This window comes from Parus major, chromosome 1 (assembly GCF_001522545.3).
Source record: "Parus major isolate Abel chromosome 1, Parus_major1.1, whole genome shotgun sequence".
Lineage (NCBI taxonomy): Eukaryota > Metazoa > Chordata > Aves > Passeriformes > Paridae > Parus > Parus major.
Genome location: NC_031768.1, coordinates 80,436,864 through 80,463,066, shown reverse-complemented (window position 1 = coordinate 80,463,066; position 26,203 = coordinate 80,436,864). Strand labels below are relative to the sequence as shown.

General features: G+C 37.3%; 1 protein-coding gene across 1 annotated transcript in view; it reads left to right on the top strand.

Annotated features, from left to right (window-relative positions):
• The window catches only part of TMEM135 (transmembrane protein 135), a 157,830-nt gene that overhangs the window by 11,447 nt on the left and 120,180 nt on the right, over window positions 1–26,203 (top strand). Inside the window, exons 3-4 of the mRNA XM_015641214.3 lie at window positions 4,331–4,423; window positions 23,872–23,905. Coding sequence (XP_015496700.1) covers window positions 4,331–4,423; window positions 23,872–23,905 — 127 coding nt within the window. The remainder of the gene's footprint in view (window positions 1–4,330; window positions 4,424–23,871; window positions 23,906–26,203) is intronic.

Genomic DNA, 26,203 nt, shown 5'->3' with positions numbered 1-26,203 from the left:
AGAGGATATTAGCCACCTAGCCGATCTGTGCCTGTGCTAGTCAGTGAAGTAGGTAAGAGATCAGTGTCTTACAAGCTAGTTGGCATGGCATCACATTCACCCTATGTGGAGTACAGCTGTCTAAAGCTGGTCTGACCTCCAGAGCAGCATGGCCAGATGCAGGCTGGGTAACAGAAATGCTGCTTAGCCTGGCTGCCCTCCAAGTTTCCTTGAGGCATTGTTTGGGTTGACCTAGGTCAGAACCATGTGAAGAACAATTCCAATGATTAAATGTGGCAAGGGACACATGTAAGTGCTTCCCCTGCCATTGGTACAGCTGTGCTGCACAGTAACCAACCAGCATCTTGGGAGGTGTATGTGCTTTTTCTCTTGCAAAGAGGAGTAAACAGCTGTGGCAGAATCCTTGCTGGTAGAGTCTGTGCACACTGCCCACCACTCACAATTGCAGGACTTGCAACTAAAAAGCTGTTGGCTAGAATGCTGATTTGAACTGTTTAACTGAAATCACTAATAGAGGTAAAACAAATGTTTAAGGCAGCCATGGTAATGGTGCTTGTTGAAGTATATGAATGTCCAGTTATAGTGAGAATTTCTCAGCTTTTCTGTCCAAAATGAAATTCGGAGCCTCATCAATTAAGTGATTAGGATATGTAAGAGCTATTAAATGACATTTCAGAAAACAATGGATATCTGGAATCATGATAACATGATTGTCAGAGAAGAAATGCTTTCCAAGCTTGTATCCTTTGAAGAACAAGTACATGCCTGGTGATGATCTACTTGGTGGATTTTCCATGAACTCCCAAGTGCCTTTGACAAGAGTACTTGCTAGGACTCTTCAAGAAGAAAGGTCCTCTGTCTTCCAGGAATTAGTGAATGATTATCAAGTAGTTAATAATATATGAAACAAAATGAGGCATACAGAATTGGTTTGCATAGTAAAAAGAAGTTGCCAGTGAAGTTCCTGTAACGTCCTTTGTTTTGGATATACTTAAGGAATCTGGAAAAGGGGCTGACCACTAGTATGAGAGATTGTATAAGGTTATTTAGGGTACAGAAATCTAAAACTGACTCTTATCCATTTCAGAAAGACCTGTTGATTAAAATCACTTATGAAATTTTATAGAGAAAAATGCAAAGTAAAAAGGCAGCTCAGTCCTTACTCAGGGATGGGCTTTAAACTAGGTGTTATTTATCAGGAAGGTGTTTGAGGATCATTATGGGTAGATTCTTTGAACAAGTCACTTCAGCACTTGAATATGGTCAAGGAGCTGAGTGAGTGGTGTTTGGAGAAAAAATGAGGCCGCACCAGGAAGCTGAATGAATACATGACACCTTTTGAAGCTGAGCTCTGTATGCCTTTATAAGAGTTTCTCCTAAGATCATAATGTTGAAAAGTCAGCACTTGAAATGTACTTAATGTCTTGTATTTAGTATGCTTGTCTTGTAGCTTGAGCCATAGAAGTTTGCTTCTCTCACCTAGTCTTGAGTGGTTAATGGAGGATGGAAATGTGAGACTTCAGTCCTTTATTTTTAACCAGTTTGTGTCTTTTTTAATATTTGGGGTTTTTTAATGTTTTGATTGAAGTTGTATTATTCTTTGAATTTACTGCTGTGTGATACAGTGTACTTGCTTCAGTAGCCCCTGAGAGCAGGGGTAATGGTATGTGATTATCTACGCCAGAAACATTTTAAACCGTCAAAGAAATACCAGTACCTCTGTTTATGCATAACTGGTCTGAATATTTCTGGACTTGATATGCAGCCATGGAAAGAGATTGTTTGAGACTGTGAAGACCTATATCTCTCCATCTGGTTTTAGACAGTGATGAGAGATTTCATGTGATAGATTTGTACAGTAGGATATATGTTACAGTTTTTATATCTGTTTTTGCTTGATAGGTATATTATAGCAGTAGCAGTAACTCAGAAGCAGAATTGTCCAGCAAGCCCCATATAGTTGATTTCTCTTACTGTCCTGGAGTTCTAGACCAAAGCAATGGAAAAAGGGTTTATAGCTGGACATGTTAATTCATATTTATGGTAGTTTCTTCCTTTCAACTAGGAAAAACTACCAAAATTGAAACTGATGCAAATATTCTCAGGGATGTAAAACTTTAGGCAAGAATGTGGAATTGAAATAATTTCAGGCATTGTTTAATACTCTCATCATTTCACAGGTGGGTAAAATTTCAAAAATATCTAAATCCAATGATTTAGGCAGTGGGTAGATGTTCTTGTTTTAGAAGAGATTGCCAAGCTAACTTGAGTGACCAGGTTTTTTTTAGCTCCTATTTATTTTGTGTGGTGAATTAGGGTCTATGTACAGGCTGGTCTGTTGGTAGAGGAGTGAGGAGGATGGTCTCTGTTACGGATGTGTGACAGTCCAGCTGGGGGTTGTAATCTCTTCCGCTGGTGAGATCCAGAAGATTACATCTGTCTTGGCTTCAGATGGAAGTCCTGGGTTCTTGTGTTGACAGGCATTGCATCTGTTAAATAAAAAGTGTGATTTTTAGGTTTGTGGTTCAGTTACATGTAAAATATCATGAAGACACAGTTCTGTTAGTCTACCAACTAGAGTAATTAAGTTTGTAGACTGAGAAATGAGATGCATGATCTGAAAGAACTCCTAGTTCTTACTCTAATTTCTATCCATAGGACACATGAAAATAGCCATGCAAGTAGTAACAAAACCTAATTTTCATTCACTTTAGGAGAAGTTTAAATGTTTCCGTTAATGACAGTACATTTTTATTACCACTGGACTTTATTATGTAAAATGTGTTACTGTTGTTTCCGAAATCTTGTCAAACCAAACATGCAAGCATTTGTAAAAGGATTCTAAACCGTGCCAAAAGAACGAATTACTGTTTCTTTCCCACAGAAGAGGCATTTGTTCTGTTACTTAACAGGTGTGTCTGGTAAGATGTGTTCATACTTAGTAAGATGTTTAAAATGACTTCTCTGAAACTTCATACAGTAATTACTTTCTGAAAGACTCCTAATAATGAACTTTAGCTCCTGCAGCATTTGGCATTGTCACCCTGAGAAATTATCCTTTTGCAGCCGTGGGAATGAGCAGCGTGTGTAATTGCCATTACATCACTTACTGCTGATACACTGGCTCTCTTTTCACTTACGAACATAAGCTGGCATTGCTTGCTGGTAATGTTATTTTTGCAGAAGTATGGAATGAGGCTGCTCATGCCTTTGACGGCAAGAATGAAAGTGAGCTAATCAGATGGTGTTGATTAATTATCTTTGTTCTGTCTTCTTTGTTGTCAACATGAAATTTTGACTAAGAAAGTGTCCTGTTCCATGTACCATGTATGTGTTTGCCATTTTGTTTGTTTATTTTGTTTGCTGTGTTTTTAGAAGGGTAGATGCCATTGTAATGCTTTGTTTTTTCACTGATAGTGCTTGTTAGTTGAGCACCATTGGTATAATTGAAGTATGTTTATTATCGTGCTGCCAATTGTCACAACTCTCTGACTCTTGTTTGCCTGTGATCAGCCTGAATAAGTTTGAAGGTGCAGGTCGTCTGAACAGACCAAACATGATGGGTGACATTGTGTCTGACATGAAGTTTTGCTTTCTTCCTTTAATAGTGGCCAATTTATAGAAATATTTTCTTAGATATTGCTATTTGTGTAACTTTTTTTTTTTTCCCCCAACTTTTATTGTTGAAGGAATTTTGGTAGTTGAAATTTTGTGGACTCTAAAAGAAATCCAGATCTAGCTGCCAAAAATGAGAGCTTTCCCAGTTTAATAGGGCCGTTGCTTCCATTTATAATGTACAGACTGATTTCTTGGCATACTGTTAATGTGTATTTTCCTGTTTTTAGCATCAGTGGGTTGTCTGTTTGGAGTGTGGCATGTATTATAATTATTTGATTTGATTTCTGGCTCATCTAACTGCATCGCTACATTCCACAAGGCAGATCTTATGGATACTTGTATTTGCACAAGTAGCAAAGAGATGAGTGGCTATAAGGTTTTTTAGAAGATTTTTCTCTAATTAGTATCTGGAACTTTTCAAAAATATGTCTTGGAAGAAAAGTTTGATTTCCTGGAAGAAAAGTAGCCACTTAAATGAAATGAATACATTAATGAAGTGTTTCTGGTATTTAATATCTATGAGGCGCTTTGGGAACTCCTCTGATAATTATCCAACTGTAAAAGTACAATAATTAGTGTATATTAGTAAGTACAGATTAAAGTAAGAAGACAAAATTAATAAATCATTTGTAATTTTATAATACAGACAAAATACGGTATGGTGCATGAATGTTCTGTTTACATGTAATATGTGTATAAATTACTTTTTCAGGAAAATGCTTGGAAAATTCTACTTTTGGTCTCCTGGCTTTGGTGCAGCTTTACCTGCTTCTTACATGGCTATTCTCATTGAAAGGAAAAGCAGGTAGGGTTTGTGCTTATGGATTTTCAGCTTAATATAATAATGTTTCTTGTTTTGGTTGTTTGATGGTTGACATTTGACAATTCAGTGGGCTTATTTCAGAGTGCTGGAAATCTAGTTCATCTGAAACAGTGTCTTATGCAATGTTAAATTTAAATCTAGAAAGCTACAGTGAAAAACACTTTACAAACATTCGGTTTCATGTTTGTGGTTGGTTTGTCTTGTTTAATGTGCAATTGCATTGCTCAGGATTGCCTGATAAAGTTTGGTTGCTTAGGGCTTCCTAATGAAACTATACTTTTGTTCTTGCTTGTTTTTTAAAATGTAGTTTGAGCAATGATTGCAATTAGTCACAGAGAAGGAGAATGCTGATGACTTAACAACGTGACATTAGTTAAGATGGAGGAATTATAGGATGTTGTGGAGAAAAGTGGGTGAGTTGAAATAATTCTGATTGGATGAAATGTAATGGTACAGAAAGCAAAGCCTTTCACTTACGGAGAGGCGCTGAAGTTCATCTATTGGATGTGAGCTCATTTTGAAAGCATTAAGAGGGGGAAGAAAGCACTAAGTAATCCAAGGATAGCCCAGAGCTGCCATTTGTAATGTGTCCAGGAAGATGGCAGGTGAAATCCTGACTTGTAAGGTTTTATTGTTTGCAATTCAATTTATGTTGGTAGCTTGTATAAATAATGTCAGTTGCAATACTTTCTTAATTTACTATGGACTGAGATGATTTAGGCATCTAGTTAGTAAGCTTAATTTAAAGAAGGTAAGAGAAGGGTAGAGAAAAGGATTACTCGTTTAAAAAAGATAATGAAGAAGGTACTAGAGGTGGTGTGAATGCAGTTTTGGTTACTGTGAATGTCTGAAACTTCCTTAAGCAGTCATTTAAAAATAATGGCAAATATGTATCATTGTGTTGTTGGCTCACTGTCAGGCCCCTTTCCTGAACTTTTAACTGCGGAGTGAGCAAATCCCATGCCAAGTTTTATGTATGTCAAATTTCTGTCCTTTTAAACTAATGCATTAGCTATTGTTTTTGAAGATTTAGGATGTGTAAGAGTTTCTGGAAATATGGGAGCACATCAAAATAATTTTCTTTAATGTAACTGTAGAGAACTATAGAGAAGATAATTGTAACTGAGTTACTAAATAAGTTAATTATCATTTGCATGTCCTTTCTAGTTCACTGATTTTAATCTTTCTGTAATTACTGCCCAAGAGATTGGATACATTTTAGTAAAACTTTGTTTAGTTACTTAGACTCGGCATTAGAGTATCATTTTGGGGTGAGAGCAAATGCATTTTCTTCCTTTGATCAGTGATAAGTGGCTTAACTTTTCCTACAGAGTTGTTACAATGTGAGGCTTTTCTGTGCCAGACTTTTAATGTTTCTTGATATCATTAAAGAGGAAGAAATCAGGATGCTTGTCAATCTGTGACCTTCGTGTAGCTTTCAGAATATTTGTGAATGGAGAGTTGAAACCGCGTATGAGCCCAAACTTGAGCAAGGTTTTTGTATAACAGCAAAACATCTATGAGAAAATTGTAAATCTACACTTGCTAAGAGCAACAAAAAGAGTAGGCAAACAAATTTTATATTAAATGTGTTTTTATATAATTGTTTGTGGCAATGTATGAAAACTCTGATATGTTAACAGGATTCTATTTAGCATCTGAAATTTGAAAGAAATGGAAGTTGAAATAGAAGTATGTAGAAATGGCACAAGTAGATTGCTACAAGATGTATGCAATGAATGATGCTGGAATAACTAATTTCTGTAGGTTTATTCCCCTTTCTGTCAGAATCCATATGTAACCTAAGGTATTTTGCCTAAAAATTCACATTATGTTGGATCAGTTAAAAGAAAAAAAGAAATGTTGGTATTGTAGTATAACACATGTATGAAAATGTGGGGTCATTGTTCTTAATGAAAAGAATTGTTAAAGGATGTCAAAATGTATTTGAAGGTTAAGGAGTTTTTCAAAATACGAAGTTTCTTGGTATGTTCTCAGAAGGCAACTATGTATAATGTGCAAAATGTTGCTGCTGACAATGAAGTACGACTTTCTGATTTCACATCTGTTTGCCTGTTAGCTTCTGTTACAGGCAAAATCAAATTTTAATAGACTCACAGTCCCTTAGGAAACTGATGTTTCACATGGAGACACAGAGGCATTTTCAGTTATCTGCTGAACAGCTTAGAACAAATTGTGGTGAAAAATCAGGGAAGTGGGAAAAGGTCCTGATTTGAGTTTATAAACCTCTCTCTAGCCCTTCAAATTGCTACTAGCAGCTGGCAGCAACATTGAGCTTAATCACTTAATCTCTTCCCTAGTGGATACCCTATTTTAAGTGCCTCACTGGCATTTGCTTGCACAGTGTCCCTGTCAGTCCTGAACTTGGGAACAGCAGGCTTATAAATCAGATTTTCTTCCAAGTGTTGCTCTTCATGTGTGCAAGCCTTGTAGTATGTAATTCATATGGAAGAATGGGAAAAAGAGATTGATAGCTTCAGTAGGTGCCTTATAATCCTGAGGAGGAACATGTTTTCTAATGTGTTGCAGAATTAGTTTGATAGTAATTTCTATCTGTGTTATATATAATTACAGATTTGCAGGACACTGGCAATGAGGAGGGGAGGTGACAGTGTAAAGAAACTTCAGACAGACTCAGGAAATGCTCTGCACTATATTTTGCTCCTACAGGTCTATAAAGATATAAATGTCACATTAATATGTCCATGTGTGTTCTGTTTGCTGACCATAAAATGTAGTTGTCCTATCTATGAAAACTAGTTTATCAGGATCTGTGGAAAGGGCCAAGGAATAAAAACACAACTTATTTGTATATGTATCCATAAATGTTCTGTGAGATTATTGGAAGAGAACTGGTGACATTATTATTATTAAGTAATGTTTTGATAAAAATTATTTCTTAGATAAGAACTGGATGTGGATACATAAACATGGAGATTATGAATCTGCACATTGCAAACACATATTCTATGCCTTTCGTCCCTTACTGCAGTAGGAGGAACTCAGAATTTTTCCCGTTTTCTGGTGCTTTCAAGCTTTGTGGATTGCCTGTTAGGATTAGGAGGAAGCATTTTTACTGGCTCTAATTTGTTTTAATTGTCAATATTTTAGTCATTCTTTATGTTTATATTGTTTTACATCTTCTATGAAAGAAAAATGTGCAGTTGTTTTGTCACAGAATTCAGTTTTTGTGGTGTTAGACATTAAAAGCTGTGTTAATGTCTCCTCAAAATTAGAAATGACTCAATTGACTCAGTTCCATTAATTTCACTGAACTTCCTTAGGAAATCATTGTATTCTTTCTATTAATCATTGTAGGGATTTGTTTAACCATACAATCCTTGTTAGCTCCTACAGGTGGTGTTTCCAGCTGGTGATAAGAAGCAATTTTATTTATAATTTTAAAAAAGAATATTTCGCTTATATCTTTTGGCTTCTGTTTGCAATTCCAAGTCACAGTCTTCTGTCATTTCTTTCAACATCTCTCACCAAGCATTGAACATGCAGTAGGGAGGAGATATGCGGCTTGGACTGAAAGACATGGCGCTGCTTTGTTCAAGAAGTACCGAAACTGTTAGAAAGCAAGGAAGTAACTGAATATACTTGTTAAAATTATTGTGATTCAAGCTGTTGAAATGGGATTTGTGACTTGACTGAAGCCAGCCTATTACTGGAAGTCTGATTAGATCAGTTGTACCTTGCTGACTTCTAAGACAAAGAAGTCCCATAGTTTGGTGGAGAGTCTGTATTTAAGACCTCTGTGATTACTTTCTAGGAAAAATTGTGTTCTCTCAAGTGTTTTGTAAATGTGCTGATACTTCAAAATCATTTAAGTAATGTTTTGCTTGTAGCTGAATGGCAAACTTCATTTTATTAGACTTTGTTCAAGAAATCATGTACTAATGAATTTCAAGAACTATAAAGCTTTAAGAGGGGACACAATTCCAGTTTTGATGAAGTTAATTGTCTTGCTGCCTGGCTGTTTTAATTTTTTCCCCCTGCCTTTTGTAACTAATTAAGCCAGAAGAAGTTTAACTACAGCCACCTAAAAGTTCTGTGGCATTTGTGAAAGGACACTTCTGGGGTTGCCTCTGCTCCCCCCTTAGGCTGCATTAATGTTTACATACTGGCTGTTAACATTATAGCGGCGCCTGTCTCGTCGCTACAGTTACGACTCTGTCACTGATGGTATTATAAAACTTGAGATTTAGGGCTTTTATAATTTGGTTGTAAAATCTTGCTCTGGGCAACTATTTGTAATATGTTTTTAGTTGAAAACTTTGGGTGTTTTTCATAAAAAATCAGTATACTGGACTCTTAGAAAAATATTTAAAGCATATACATTTAAAATGTAAAGCAGTGCAACAGGGTGTGTTATAGAGGACATCTATATATACACACACATATATTTAGTGTTATTGGAAACAAAAGTATTACTATGCATTGCTTGGAAAAGTGACAGAAACATTTGTGTAAGAACAATGTGGAATTTTTACACTGTATACTTGTTCTGATGAAACATTCAGAGCTGTTAGGATTATTTGCTTGCCATAAATGCCATTAGTCTAAACACATTATAAAGGAGGAATATGCCAGCACAATAATGGTAAAAAGTATGCACTGTAAAGAAATACAATAATTTTGTAACTTTGTAACATTCAAATACAAATTTGTTGATATATATTTCTTTATAGTGGTATAGTGCATTTAGACTTGAGATGACAATCTCTCAAAAATGTTTGTGGCTATTTGAAGGTTATTATAGGGAAACAGATAAATCACAATTTTAATGGAGTGAGTAATCAAGTGAACAAACTCTTTTAACACAGAAAGTGTTTTTGCAAGCCTTAGTTGTACTTGCTACAGGTAAGAGATTGAGAAAGCGAGCTATGTTGAGGGGTGATTTTTTTGCATATTCTTTGCATTGTAGTGAAAAAACTGGAGTTTGGATCACTGAAGTGAGTATTTTGTGGTGTAATCTGGTAAGGAGAGCTAGCAGGGAAACAAAGGTTTTGGAATTGTACTCCTCTAGAGTGATTATTGCTGCGGAATACAGAGCCAGGCTGCACTGGGAAAGCTTTCTGTTTCTAAACCAAAATATGTTAAATTCCATTGTACTTCAGCAAGTGCCTTGGTTGAGAGACAGTGTTTGCGGATTTATGTTTTTATAGTAACAGTGCATAAACATTTGAACGTGTTTTACTGCGTGCTTTGAGGGCTGCTACTGTGCTGTAGTTATAGAACCATCTCATAGAATGTTTTGGATTGGAAGGGACCTAAGGGCTTGTCTAGTTCCAACACCCCTGCCATGGACAGGAGCACCTTCCACAAAACCAGATGGCTTTAACAGTTATCAGAAGAAGGGAAAAGCGATCATTCAAGGCTGGGAGTGCAGAAGTAAATCTGGAAGATACTGTGATGGTGGCAACATTGTGAATGGCAGATAGCTCAGGACAGGCAGCTCTTGGGAGTATTTTTCATGGAAACACCTGTCATAGGCTTGTATTTTACAACAGAGGAATTTGTGCTCTCTCTGAGATATATCCCTGGCAGTCATAACTTAGTTGATATATTCAAAAAGTTTTCTGTTTGTCTTATTATTATTGCATTATGTGTTAATCCTAGAAACAGCTTCTGGAGTTTTTTTAACTGTTCAGTTAATTCAATATTAATAAAGTCAGTTTTTAAGAACTGTCTTTTCTAAGTGCAGGAGCAGATAATCCTACTGTGTTGTTAGACAAGCAAGTGGGCCAGAAGACCAGTGTGGCTGAAGAGTGAACTCCTTGTGGAGCTCAAGAGGAAAAGGAAACTGTGTGGTCTCTGGAAGTGAGGTCAGGCATCACAGGAAGAATACAGAACTGTGGTTTGCATATGCAAGGAGAATGTTTAAAAGGCCAAAAACTCAATTAGAGCTGAAACTGGTCAGTGCTGTATCTGACAACATGGAAGCTTTTTAAAGTATGTTAATAGCAAGGAAATGTCTAAGGAAAACAGATTCATACTTGAAGGTGGTCACCTGACTGATTGCTGTAGAAGGAGCAGAGACTGTTTTTGCTTCCATCTTTAATAACATTGATAGACCTTGGGCTGCTCAGCTCTTCAGTTTGGAGGACCATGTGTGTCAGTACAGTCCATTTGCAGACAATGAAATTGTTAAAGAACCATTTGTATCAGCTGGATGTTCACAAGTCCATGGGGCCTGATGGGATTCATACCAGAATTCTGAAGGAATTATTGGGTGTTGCAACAGGACCCCTCTGTGTATACAGGAAGGATATGAGGGAAGACCCAATAAGCTACAGACCTGGTGGTCTAACCTCAGTTCCTGGAAACATTCTGAAGATTATTCTGGGTAGTATTGAAAGGCATTTAAAGGAACAGCATTACCACCAGGCACAGTTAAGATGACTTCACAAAGAGCAAATCCTGTTTAACTTAATTGATGTCCTTCATCATGACCAGTTCACCCACCTAGTGGATGAGGGAAAGGCTGTCATTTAAACTGTACCCATATTGTGAGGCTGTCCTGTGTGAAGGGGGAGGATGTCCTCTGTGGGTCATAGAAAGATGCTGTGTTACTGGCAAGGTAACTGTGCTCCATTTGCAAAAGTAGCTGCAGAGTAAAATTTGCTTCATTTATATGAACTGTGGGAACCACTTGGTTTACTGTGTGAGAAAGATCTTCTCTCCTGTGTGGTGTTCTTAGTTATTCCTATAGTAAGTCTATCCTTCCTGCCTGCCCTTTACTCTTTGTGCTTCTGTGTATGCACATAAGATTCAGATATAATCTTTATACTTCTGGATAAAGTAACTGGTTGCACTGATATCTGAAGGTTGTGTTTCTATTTCATACTGGTCATTTCTTTCCAATCAGTTGCATGATTCACCATTCTGTTTCTCATTGCAGTCTAGATAACTGTCTTAAACTAGATTTCATCCACCTGAGATGGCAAAAGTTTGGCGAGGTGAATTCTGTATTTGTGAACTGAGCAAGAAGGTTTATTGGGAATCAGTGACTACAGTTTGATGTTTAGTCAGTCAGCCCAGGTTATAAACTACTCAGGATTCTAAAAAACTCTGTTATTTCTGCATAAGTATTCAGCAACCAAGTTTAACATTCAGGCTGCAGCATTTGAATGCTGGAAAAATTTGGTTCAGCTTTCTTGTATGGTAACTGGTCTTGCACAAGATGAAGAGCAGGAGAGCTGCTTTATAGTTGACGATCCATTTTCTAGGATAACACAGGCAGACAGGGAAGAACACTGGAAGACCCCATGTAAAGTATTGTTGTAGTCAGCAACTGCAGGATCATGTCCAGGGAAGCTGCAGTTTCTGAGAACCAGCATGGGACAAGAAGGAGGCGGGCCTCTGTTCATGAAGCCATTTATTCAGCATGGGAACAAACTCCTTCAGAGACAGAGAGCCCTGAACAAAGGCAGGGTGATGGGTTTTGAGGGACAGAACTAGGGTGGAGGTCAGGGACCACTAGGAACACAGGAAGGGAAAAACCCCCAGGGACTCCAACCCAATCAGAACTCCTGGGCTGCCCTTCACAAGGGGTCTGGGGTAGGACAACTTCATCCAGGGCTCACACACCTATCCCCCAAAGCAGGAGGTCAAAATTCACTAGCTTGGTTTTACAGCCATGCCTCTCACTTTAACAATGGTTATCTGAAACTAAATCTTTGCCTTCCTGAGGCACCTCACAACAAAGTATATACCTGTGATTTTGGAGATGCTGCAGAATGCATTCCACATCTGGATGAGTCTGTAGAGACCAGGTTTATTTTCTCTCTCTGATGTTAGAGTCAGGGCTGAGATGAATCATGCAGGACTATTTGGTTGCAATTGCTTAGTGGTCTCCAGATCTGAATTTCAGAAGGATTTGCCATCTTAGGCACAGCACCAGCCATGTGGCTGCTCCTTGAATGTAAAGACATCTCAGGCAGTACCCATTAAACTCTGGCCTATTCTATCAGTGCATGTGGGGCCAGCCTGGGTGAACAAAGTGCAGTGCTAAGGTCAAGTAGCTCTGATAGATCCCAGGTGACTGGGCAGATACCGTCCTCTCTTCCTGCATGGCTCCATGAGTAACTGAAACTTGGTTATAGTTAAATTTTTAAAAATTATTTCAAGAGCTACTTTTGGCAAATCTGTTTCTGAAATGTTCACTTTGTAGGCTGAAAACTTAAGTAAAAATGATTTTGTCATCTGCATAGTAGTAGAATTTATATTCTGTTTTTCATCATTAACCATTAAAAAACCCACCAAAATTTGTAAAACTTACAGTCTTGTTGAAATGCTGACAGATAAAATGTTAAAATTCAGGCTGCTGCTGAACATTGGACTATTTTGTAAGTCTGACTTGGATTCAAATGGTACAAACAGTAGATTAATTACTCTGTCCTGTCTGCTCAGCACTAGCATCCAGGACACACTCATTTGGACTTTCTTGGCTTAAGCAAACACTTAATACATCTTCTGTGTCTGAATGCTTGTGTGTAACATGTAGCTCCCAGAGGGGAAATAATGAATTCTGTGCTAGTATAGAATAAACTTCAGATGCTGCTTAGGTGAGCTGGCTTGAGTGCTGACATTTACCTGGCGAGATAGCATGCGTGCCTAGCATGCCTCTAGTGCAATGGCTGGAAGTCTTGGAGGGAACTTTTCTGTGCTACGTTCCTCAGGTCTGCTTGTAGGATATTGTTTTTAGATACTGTAGATGAGAGCAGCTTAAGTATTTGTTTCCATGCAAGCCACACCTATAAATCTTCTGTAAAAGACGTGACTTGTCTGGAGCCTCATTGTTCCCAAGGAACTAAGGTCGTTGTTAGCTTCTGCAGCAGGAAAAGTGTGAAGGTAGATACTTAGAATGGTAATGGTTTGCTATATTTAATCATGCAAAGCTTTTCTGTGGCAAAGATTACAGCAGTATTCTTAGTTCAAACATCTTGCTTCCCCTTCCTGCCCTCTCCGGTCCACATCCTGGGCCAGAAAATGGCATGTTTTTATTTGCTTTGGTGAGGAAATAAAACACTATATGTTGTAGTGTTTCTTGTAATCTGATGACCTCCACTCCAGTTTGAATCTTTTTTGATAAAGCAAGTGTATGCCATTAAAACCTTCTCCTAAAGACAGTCTGTCTAAGGAGTGAGAACAAACTTTGTCCATGGTATTAAAGGCAAGCATTAAACAGGTCTTATGAATTTGGGCCAGTACCTTTCATCACAATCCAGGCTGCTCCAGCTTTGGTAAAAGACTGAAGCAATATGGACTGTCTGGTAGTACAGCCTAATTTGGTCTACATGAAGGAATTTAAATGGGCTCCATCTCGCTGCTTCAGTGATATGTTTTTCGTTTTATGGTCTTCAGTGTCTGTTATTCATTCCTCATGGGCAATGGACTGAGGAACTAGCAAAAGTGTTCTGATATCAACCGTTGGCAATTTGGATGTTTGAGCTTAATGCCAGAAACTAATAGGTTCAAACTGGACTTGGCAATAGCTTATTTCTGTCTTTGGTAGGTGAAATGTTTCATTAACGTCCGTCTGTAGTATCTGGCACAGTTCATCATCCAGTACTGATGTCCTGCCAGAAACTGGCTTCTCAAGTCCGTAGGGATGTGTTGAAATGACACTTTGTCAAACTTCTAGTGTGGTTTGCCTGCCTTTTTAGAGAAGGTTCACATGATTTCTGACACTGCAGTTCCTTGGGACCCCCATTATGGGTAGGCACACTCTTAATAGCATTCATCTGTCTCCTGAGTGATTAAATTAATAGTTCCTAACTGGATTTAAAGCCTGTTTTTAAAATGACTTAATAAGCTGTCATTAGAGGTTTTAAAGGGGAGGGAAAAAAAGCAAATGTCACTGTATGTTGACAAGTCTTAACTCCATACACTACTTCCCTTGGAAGTGCTAGTCTGCTGTTGCTGAATACAAGGGCATTTAGAAGTTACTCACACCATGTGAAAAGCTGCAATAGATCTTTGTTTGAGTTAGACTGATTTATCAAACTAGCTATTTTTTTTTTTTTTACATATTGCTCCAGGTGCTTTGTAAACTGTGTGATCCAATCACAAATGTAACATTAAAATATTCTGAGTCTAAAGAAAAAATTGGTTCTAAACATGCAATCACTAGCATAGCTATTAGTGGGACAGACTAGAAAAACAGTGTCAGGCTGCTTAAGTCTTTTGAAATAGATGAAATAACTGATGATTTGAGTAGCTTATATATATAAAAAATTGTGTTGTGTAATGTGCTGTCTCAAACTGGGTACAGAATATGAATTGGAAAGGGAAGGGCAGCCATTCCAAGGGGCTTCTTGGGAAGCCTCTAGAGCTTCTTGCTGAGCTGCTGTGAGCTGGGTTTGGGATATGCAGATAGTGTGTGGTTGAAGGGCTCTTAACTTGAGAAGGGCTAGAGAGTGGAGGTTGAGAAGAATAGGACAAATACTGGATAAATTTCAGTTGGTATTGGGACAGCCCCAAGCTGTCAACTGGAGGAGTGACCTTATATGACAAATTTTTTTCCTTCATGCCTTCTCAGTCTCAAAATACACTGGACATATGTCCAAGGCCAGTGAATACTGTACATATTTTCAACTCTGAATTTTTTCCATGCCCTGTCCTGCTCTTCCTAATTTTTATTAACTGTTCTGTCCATAGTGTCTTATTTTGTTTTGGAGTGGTAGTGATTGCCAACAGAATACATTTACAATGACCTACTGCTGCTGAGAGTCTCCAAAGCAGTTTTGTTCAAAAGTATTTGCTTTTGTGCCCTATGCTCATACCTTCCAGACTGAGTGGCCAAGCAGCCCATGCCCAGAAAGAACTGAGTGTTTTCTTTGTGATTGACCAAGTTGATTAAAAACAGCTCGGTGTTACTATCAACAGTCCAAAGAGGTTGTTATTTGGGGCCTTACTTAACACTAGATAGACCTTCTGTACCAAGAATGTGAATAATTTAAAAAATCCTGAAATCCTTCATTTCTTTTCCTGAGGTTTGATTAATTTGTTTTTCTTCTGTTATCTCCCAGTCAGTCATTCTATAATACTAATAAGCTTTTTGGAATTTTTTATCTCTTCATGGAATCTTGTGAGGTTAAATCACACTTTAATTAAGAGGTTTTTTCCCCTCTGTAGGTCAGTGTTTGTTTTTGCTCTGTAGATACCACAGAGAAACTGGGAGAGAAGGAAGAGGGAGGGAATGGTGAAAGAAAATCTGTATAAAATAGAGCATAAAGAAGTTTAAAAAAATGGAACTATAGATGTTATCTTGTGTTTCACTATCTGGAAAGTCTGTAAGAATTATTGGTACTAATTTAACTGGAATGTATTACTGTAGATATATTTTATTTTTGGCTTCTCTCCCTTTCCAGTTTTCTCATACCCTTTCTTTGGCATGTGTTCAAATCGTAGAACATGTTGAGTTTATTTTATTTCCTTTTAAGAACAACAAATTCTGAGTATTTGCATAAAACCGTTTTGCTTAACATGTAATGTGCTCCAAGCAAGAATTACTGATTTGCAGTTTTGAGCAATTTCAATTTCTCCAGCTTGCAAAGTGTCCATTTCCTACTTTAAACAACCCAAAATTTTGAAATAGGAAATTCCTTTATAAAAGCAGTGGGTCATGAGTCCTTAAACTGTATTTTTTGAGATGAAGTTCTGAACATTTTTGTGCGAAAGACTTGCCTACTGGTCTTTACTCAGCCAAAAAGTTACCATGTTATTTTTTGAAAACTGACTGCTTAGGTCTGTTTTCATAATTTTTAGCGTTATTTTGAAAGCTTGTCTGTTCCTGCTGATTTTAAGTGAACTTTTGCACCAGGACTTTGCTGCTGACCTCCAGCTGTCAGTAGGAAATTGGTGGGTGTGAGAGATTAACGATTCCCTAAACATAATCTGTAGTGCTTGTGTTATTACAGGGATGCAATCACAACTCCACATCTATGCTGGGTTCGCTTGTGGTGTCAAGCTGCTGTAAAGCAGAGAAAACCCTACCTCTTACCTCTTCATTTTAACTTCTTTCATTTCAGGGAAACCTGTGATGTGTGTTTGATTTAATTCTGCAGATTTTAAAGTGGTGTTTTACAGTGTGGGGGAGGGATTGAAGCTGATGGGAGGAATTCTTCCTGTTTTGCAGACCACGAGTCCTGTCTGGGGAGTCATTACAAACTATTATGTTAGCTCCTTAGTCTGTGTTCAGAAATTAAAGCTAGACTTATGTCTTTTTGAATCTTTCTTTTTCTTTATTTTTTCTTTTAAATTTAAAGAGGACAAATGTTCTCAAATTTTATTTACTAAAAATATGTCATTAAATATATGTATTTATATATGATATATACATATATATGAAACTATTTATTACTAAAAATTACTGTTTTGCTGCAACAAGTCAGTACAGCAAATATTTTGTGCTCTTTACCTTTTTTTTTAAGATTCCACTCCATATTTGCCTTTGAATCCAGAGAGTCTTATAAAAGTAGTTTTATTTTGTGATTTCTTAGACTTGTAAAGAATCAAAAAAAATTAGGTCATATGCAGTGATAAGTGTCAGAATATGCAGCAGATTCAGAAAACAGTGACATTCATATAAAATTCAGACTTGATTTTGTAGGAAACGAATATAATGAATTTAGGGAAGAAATAGTTAAAAAAGTCATGTATAGTTCAGATTTTGTTTTATAGGTCACAAGGAAAGGTGAGTTTGACTGTAGTACCTGCTTCTTGGGTCAGGTCTTGTTGGTGTGACAGCACTAAGAGTTTCTGGAAAAGCAGATATCAGGAATTTGAAATTTTGGACTGGGGATGAAGTTAGAAAGCTTTATAGCAAAGCTAAAGCTGCTCTTGTCTTAGCAGTGAGTTGGATATTTTTGTTGTGTGGGTGTTTGCCCCACCAGCTGTTTAAATTTATTGCATATGTGGATAAACATAACCCACCAATTAGGTGTTTAATCAGAGAACCTGTTCTCTTAATTGCATGCATAAAGAATTTTACCATGCTGCTATATCCAGCTTCAGGCTCCTTCAATCCCCCTGTGCTGCTGGCTGCTGCTGTGTGCTGGGTTATGGGAGCTGTCACAGGGATGGGGCCTGGGTATACCTGCCCCGGTGTGTGCCTCGCCCTGGGGGGTGAATTTACACCTCTTGCAGCTCACACCTAGGGCTGTTCTCACTGAAGGAGGTGCCTGTTCCGTCAGTTGATGTTAGTTCTGTATGCAGTGGTATTCATCTTGCTGTAGTTATTTCCTGTTATTTCTGACTTGCTGACTTATTTCCCCTTTAATTTTGAGCAAGACAAAAAAAAGTGATCATAAAAAACACAATACTGCTAGAAAAGAGCAGTTATAGCAGTTGAAATAAGTTTAATTAATTATAGTGAATGTTTAGATTTCAGGATGTCTGCTTGGAAGGGTTTGTGGTTAAACTGAAATAAGGTAATAGAGAAAACAATTCCTTAAACTTCGTATCACCAAAGCCAGTTTTTGATGAGGAAATTCTAGGAACTGGAGTGTTGCTAATTGACGCAAAAGATAGGCAGGGCAAAATGCATGAAAGAAAGAAATATTAGAAGGAAGAATGAACATTGAGAAAGATACAGCTTAAAATTTACAGGTCCTACCTCTCTTCTGTGGCTGTTTAAAAGAGAAGGTATTTGCTTTCTGTTGGAAATTTTCTTTGAGGGCTGCTGTGGCTGCAATAATTAATTTATGGTAAAATTTCCATGAGCGTAAGTACTTTCTAAGGATTCATCCCACCTTCAGGCAAGGTTGGTTGGTTATTTTTTTTTTTTTGTTTTTTTGTGTGTGCTGATGGTGTTGTTGTGTTTTGTTATTTTTCTTTTTAGCTTAGCAACAGCTCTGTATTTAAGGGAAACCATAAATACACTGAAGGAAAACCATAAATGAGAGAGAACTGGCAATGAGTTCTGTAGGAAAAAACCAATCTTGATCGTATTTAAAGATTGGTGTTTTGTATGATTTACTATTATATGAAGCAAAAGCTTATGCTGCTTGTGAAAATAGTTATTTTTTGAATTTTATAGCCCATCAAGCCAAGCAAGAAAACATTCTTCAGCGAAATGTTCCACAAACAATATGTTGGCATGCAGATTTGGACAGTTGCTGCTTCTATTGGCACGAATAGGATTCTTTTATTCACGTGTAAGGGAAACTGGACTTTGGCCTCAATCAAATAAGTTTTCCAGAGTTTACAGCACTTACAAGAAGATATAAATACCTTGCTCACAGGCAAATGCAAAATCTGAGAGCAGTACTCAGTGATTTCTTTGACTTTAAAATACTTTTGGTTAAACGAAGGATAGGAGGACTTTAATCTGTTTCATATTTTCTATATTTCCATTTGAAGTCCTGAAGGTGAATTCTGAAAAACTGGGACCTTTCAGTAAAGAACTATAAGTATGATTAAAAACTTTGGGAACATAGTGGAAAAACTGAAGGAGTTATTGTTTAAGAAATGGAATGAGGCGGACTTGGTTGGAGGAGTAGTGTTACAGGGGAGGTAAAGGTGTTTTCAGAGACCAGACTAATTCTTGTTTTAGGGTGCAAATGGTAAAGATAAGTACCCATAAAATAACCCATAAAATTGATTGTGGTAATTGGTAATATTTAAAAGACAAATTTGATATTTTTAAATAAATGGCTGATTCATTAAATAAGAGTTCATGTTTTGTATTTGTTAGGAAGACATTGTGTATCACTGATTGTTCATCATCTGATTTTATAATATGTGAAAAAAATTCTTGATATTTTGAAGTTGCTTTCCACCTTTTTTCTGTAGAATAATAGAATTGTTCAGGTAAGTCTTGGGAATTCAGCTAGTGCAGCTTCTTGCTTGGAGCAGGGCTGGCACTAAATTCAGTCCAGCTTGTTTGGGGATTTGTCTGGTCTGAGCCTCTGAGGACAGCATCCTCTGAGTCCCTGTTGCAGTGCTCTCCTGTCTTGCTGGAGAAAATGCTGTTTCCTTGGGTCAGGTCGGAGTCTGCCCAGCCGTACTGCTGGTCCTCAATGCCTGCTTGTATTGGGGACCACAACCAGGCATGGGTCTCTGTGGTGTAGTGCACGTGCCAAGTAAGTGGGATTAATCATTTCCCTTGACTTAAACTTTTGGTAAGACAACCCAGTACCCTGCTAGGTTTCCTTGTTATTTTTATCCTGTAGCTTTTTTGGGCTTTTAGCAGTTATTTTAGACTCTTTCTTCTGGGCAGTGCAATAACAAAAGTATGCAGTTCTCTGTTGAGGTTTATAGGCCATAGTTTAAGAGCTATTATTGCTATAATTTGGTCTGAATGTTACCAAGTTGTCCAAAAAGCAAATTTTATTGAGTTAAACTTTTCTTTGAGGAAGGTATAAGTGAACAAGAGAATTATCTTCTAGAAACCTGTGGTCTGCTGTAACTTAAACATTAAATGTGGAATCTGCAAGATAGGAATTACTCAACTGTTGATAATGTGACCTGTGTTGGGTAACTGAACTCTGAGACCTTGCCTACTCAGTTTTCTAACAAGCATGTTAGAAAATTCACTTAAAAGTGTGAATTAGGAGGGAAAAGGAAGAGAAACAAAGTGAAAAGTATGCTAAACACCACTGCTCTTTGAGACTTGAATTTAAGAGCAACTAAAACATGGTTACTTTCATGCAAGCTTCCTTTTTCAGGTGAAAGAGACCTGTCTTGTTAAGTTTTTTAGCAAAAAAATTTTTTTTTTTTTGGTTCTTTAATACAAGAAACTGGTAGGATGGACCTTGGTCTGCTGCTCATGAATTTAAGGTTACCCGTGGCTAATGTTTTTCCTTCATGAGTTAAAGATCACAAATGACATTAGAAACAGAGCTGGGTATGGGAGAGACTATCAATTGAAGAGGTGACTGGGAGTCAGTGGGAAGCCACAGCGAAGATATTTATGAAAGCTGCCTTTGGAGAAAATGGCCTAAGCCAGAAACCATGGAGGAGGAGGGGCAGTAGGGATGTGTGTGTCGGCTTGGGCTTTCCTGCAGTGATCTTGCCGGACCGTCACTGCTGTAGCCACCTGCTGATGTTGGTGTTTCCAAGATTAGCATTCAGCACTGGTTCATGGACTGTAGGAGTGAAATGTAAGCTGTTTATTAGTATCTTTAAACCTCCACAAAGCATGTGGTTAGATGTGGGTGACTAATTATTTTTATTGTTTAATAATTTCCTGCTCTCCTAATACCATTTCCCAATTATATTCTCCCCCTGTTTACCAGCTGCAGTTTTAATACAGTCCTCGGGTTGTACCAGTGACCCTTTTACTTGGCCTACCTCCATCTTTCTGCCCTGTTTTCTGTCAGCTGTCATTGCTACAAAATAGTGCAACGTTTCCTGAACTTCCAGCTAGTTTTTAACAGCAGAGTTCAGTTTGGGTTAGGATTGTTGGATTGCATTTACACAGAGCCAGGAAGAATGCCCCTTCCCCCTCCCCTTTTTTTCCCTTTTCCCTGGAAACATGGGGCTATTTATTTTTAAAACAGTCACAGAATTATTTTGGAGGAAGAAAACTCTTTCTCCTTGGAGTCAGCCTGGGCCTCACAGACGGGCTGGTTGCAGGCAGTTGGAGATGACGTCATCTAACAACTTGCTGTGTTTTCAGTTCCGGAAGTTATTTCCTTGCACAAATTTATTGTCTGCACATTTTGTCTCCTCCCAGCCACCTACTTCTCACACTGGCCTTGCTGCAGCTGCACCGCAGCTTCTGATTTCTTTCCTTCCTCTTCTCTAGCCCCTTTTCCTTTCTTTGTCTTTGTGGTTGGTGAGTTGCATTTTACCCCCAAAGGGGCCAAAATAGAAATTAAAACCCTCTTAGTTTGTTAATGTTTTAAATGAGACTAAATAAATTTCAGTGGGAGACTATAAAACCCTTCCTGCATGACAGACAGACTGCAGGGGAGAATCCACTAAGTCAATTACATGAACATAACAACAATAATCCTGTTTTGTGCCCACTGTAGATAGTGCAGTTGTGAATACACAGAGTATACTCTGAAAGATGCATTTGTCACTCAGTTGATCGTTGAGTCTTCTCAGAGGTTTGTTACTGCCGGACGTTTTTGATGTTCTGATGTTTTCCAGAATGTTCAAAGTGAATTGAGTTACCAGATTAGCTCTTATGGGTAGGTTTATTTCTCTGTTTCCAGACAGCTAAGTGTTTGGATATTTATCATGATTTTTTTAATGCTATTACTAAGGTCAAAAGAAAATCTAAGAAATATGAAATAGCCAGTATTTTTTCTTGAGAATAAATTAGAATAAGATTTACAGTACACAGAACTGTATTAACTGGCAGTTTGCTGTTCAGTAAGGTTAGGCCACCAATATTGTTTTATCACTTGAGCTAGTCAACTGAAAGACTAGGTGAATGTTTGCAGACCAGCCTGCGAGCTGAATTTATCTATTGCATCAGGTGAATTTTTACCCCTTGCTATTCAGAAATGTCAAACAGTATTTTGACACTTTATTGCAAGTTGTAGGGGCTATTTTGCTTAAATACTCATGGACACTATTCCCTACCTTTTGTCTACTTTTTTTTCCTTGTGTGCCTCATCCTCACCGAATTTTTTTGATTCAGGCTTTTTTTTTTTCATACATTTCCATGCTAGAATCTTGTTTCTTGTATCTGGCACAGGGTGGTACTAGGTAGAGAAGGTATACAGAGAGCAAATTTGTAATTCTGCTTTAAAAAAAAAAAAAAACAAAAAAAACCCCATGAAACTGATATTGCTAAAGTTTTAAACTTAAGCCAAATTTGAATCTTCTCTGAGTAGAGAGCAACTCGTGGAAGTCAATATGCTGTGTTACTGCTTTCCAAAAATTCAGTGTGATGTGGAAGGAGTAAAACTTTAAGTGGCGTGTATCCCTGTAGGTTAGATGACTGCTGTAAAAAAACTTGATATAGGGTTTAACCTTACAAAGTTATGCATGTATAAACATGGAGGTTAGAAAATACTGAATAATTTTTTTTGATGAATCAAGCTTGGGAACTGTGCAATAGGGATTTCTTTAGTTCCTGCTATCTGTGCTTTTGTTTTGTTTACTTCTCAACTGAACTGATAGCAAGAAATGTTCTGTTAAAGCACAGCTCTCTTATGAATGCTGTGTGAATCTCTCTATGAATGCTTGGAAATTGAAAATGTCATGACAAAATGTAATATACAAGCCTGGGTTACACCTTTCATTATATATTATATTACCTTCTGTAGTAGCAATATGAAGAAAAAAAAATCCTAAATGTCATGAAGATAAATATGGATTCAGGGTATAAACTCACTTCCATATTGAGAAACTTTAATAGTTGAGTGTGTGATGCCTTCACAAAAAATTTCAGTTTTTTTGTGTGAGGTCAGTGGGCACAATGAGAAAAATCCCAAATACTACAAGGCTGATGATAAACTCAAGAAAATAAGAATACCAGTCCAGCAGGAAATACTGAAACAGACGGAGTGTTCCAACCTTTGGCCAGTTTCTAACAGAATCTTTGCAGAAGAGAAGGAATAATTAAGGACAAAACAAATCTGCAGTGGTAATGTCTTCTACTTTCTTAAGGGTGATGGTGGCTTGTGACTGATGTATAGAAAATAATTTTAATTTGATCTGGACCCTACAGTGCAGTTGGTTGCTGAAGCAGCTCGCATCTACATAGTCAAGTTCAGTTTTCATCTCGTGCTGCAGTAGAAACAACAAAAATGTGAGAGCTTGAGCCCAAGTTTATACTTTTCCTAAAGAGCACTGTGAGCTGTGGGCTGAGACACAGGGACAGATCAAAAAATAGAGGTGGAAAGAAAAGTAGATGGAGGTTAGAAGACAAGATGGTGGCCAGTGTTGCAGGGCACTTTTAGCACTGTGACTTTCAACTGGTTTGAGCCAAGATTTGTGCATCAATCTCAGTAGAAAACTTTCCCTCATATTGTAGGCAGAAGGGGTAAGGTGCCTTGAGTTACATAGCACCAATCACAAAACAGAAGTTAACACATAAGCATTTTGATGTAAATTAATTCTCAGTTTAACTTAAACTTAGGTCATGGTTTGCATGCTTATGTTACTGGCTCATGTGTAGGCTTATTTTGTGATAAGTGCTGTGTGTAATTCAAGGTGCCTTGTCCCTTGGGACAGCTTCAGGATTCATGTGGAGTAGCCAGTTGCTATATATAACTTGGTTCCTGTAATTACTCACTTCTTTGAATACTGTGCTATCAAGACGCTATTTTTGGGTTTGCACTTATTTTTCCGTAAGGTGGTAATCATTCATCTTATCAATAATCTGTTTTTAAAATTCTCTTCCTTAATAAAATATTCTAAATTATTAAAATGTTTCTCTTCAGTCTGAAAAAAAGATTTGATTCATTCACTTATTTTATCTTTTCTGTTGATAGGAGAGGTCTTCTCACAATCTACATGGCTAATCAAGTAAGTAATCCTTTATTTCAGTAAAGAATAAAAATATGCAAGATCCATTGAAAATGTCTTGCTTAAAGTTGATAGATGCTGAGGTTCATTGCATTTTTTTAATTGTCGCAGGATTTTTCTTTAAGAATTACACATTATTAGATAACTAAAACTTCCTTAAGAGCAAACTGTGATCAGAGGTCTTTCAGAAATAGCTGTTAAGCAGAGGCTGAAATGTAGTTCATTGTACTTTGCTCCAAGTTTCATGTATTGTAGCCCCAAGTAATTTTGTATTTCTCCTCCATGATAGAATGGCATTTGGTACTTAAATGATGGTTATTTTGCAGATGAGAAATCCAGCATCCATATATTTCAGTTTTGTAATTAATAATTTCTCAGACTTGTGTCAGCTGTTGTTCATGCAAAAATTTTTACCATGTGGTTGTATCAATTTAAATTTTGAGTCACATTTCTTTTACTCGCCTTCAAAGAAATGACATTTATCTAAATTATGCTTTGGGCATTATCTTTTTACAAATATGAAATGCTTCTGTCCTTGATGATACTCCACTTTGCCAACGGAATTATGTAAAATTTTTGTACCATTTGAGTTGCATAAATAGTCATAGAAAGTACAAAAAAGAAAACAACTTAAGAATTGTGCTCAGACTACTGAGAGAGTTTGCTGGGGCCTCAGTAGAGTCATGCATGAGTCAAACTCTGATGGTGATGATAAGATTAATGACTAAAAGGGGTGAGACAAAGGCAATGTATCATAGTACAGATTAGGGTGATAAAATTAATATGTTCTCTTCCGTCCTTGTACAATCATTGTTGATGACTTGTAATTCTGAGTATTTTGTGGGGGCAGAACTTTCGGAAGGAGCTGATATCATTACATGTGTTAACAGGTAAATATCCTGGAGAGTCCCTTTATGCATTTACCAAACCCATTACGTAGTTCTCTCTCAAACACTGGTGCTTAACAAATTCTTTTAGGCAGAAATTTTGGGTTTTTCTGTATTCATAGACTCATTTTACAGACAGACTTGTGAGGGGAACATACAGACTTCCAAAGAGAATAAACCAATTTTTGCTTTTCACTTCATTATTGTCGAAATAACATTGTAACTTTTATAGCTTCCTGACTTGTATGGCTCATACTCTGTCCTTTAGGATTCCTTTTCTTTATGAAGTTTTTTAACTTAATTTGAAAAGATGACAAGTTCTCCTTTTGAAATTCAATTAATTATGTGCTCAGAGTCCCAGTAATGCATAGGAATAAGGTTTGACTCCTGCAGGGAAATCTTATCTTTGGAAGTTTTCCTTGAATTCAGAAGGGCAACTGTATAGAAACTTCTCATTCAGAAAAGAGAGGTTATAAGGACAATGATATTTAGTTGGACATATTCCTTTGGAATGGACTTTCTAAGAGAAGGGGGCAATAGGACTGCTTAAATAGCAGCACCTCCGAGTATCCCGATTCTGAGAAAGCTGTCATTGTGTTCATGGCTCTAAGGCTGAAATACCACACAGTTCACCTGGTTTTGGATGGAGTTGTAAGGGAAAAGTCAAGCCATGCAATTACATTTTATGGATACCATTTGGTGTAGATATTCTCTTCAGTATAGTGGCTTATTTTTATCATGAATCTTTGGCCAGAGCTGCCAGGGTTTGCTCTGTAAGCTGCCCATCCGTGATCATGTCATATTTGTTAGTAAGCCCTGTAATCACAGTAAATGTTTCCCTATTTGTGTTGCTTATCTTTGGCTTAGAACTTTATATGCTTTGATAAGATTCACTTACAAATTTACTAAGCCTTTAAAACATTTATTTCTGTCAGCTTGAGATTGCAGCATGTCCCGTTTTGAAAGTTGTCACATTTTAATCTTTAGTGATGGCAGATAGATTGTGAAATTAGCCAGAATTTCTTGCATTCTGTAAAACTCCTGTCAGGACCTGTTAAGATGTTAATGGAAGTAAATGTATTCCTTTGTTTTGTTTCACGTTTTGCTGCACTGACTTTTGCAGCCATAATAATGAAGGCTTTTTGTGTGATTCTTATGTGTGCCTTTGCCCAGGTAGGCAGGAGGTAACTGTAATTACTGTTGGTTATTATAAGTGATTGTCATGACTGTTGCTGCAGTGAATTTTTATAGCCAGATTAAGGCTTTTAAATCAGAAAATTTTTGTTCTGTTGTTCAGTTGGCAGTATGTGACAATTTGTCCTCGGAGATGAATTTACTTATGGGAAAGGGGAAAGGTATGTTAAATCTTTATGCATGGCTGCTGTTTCTCATTTCAGCGAGTTAAATGCAG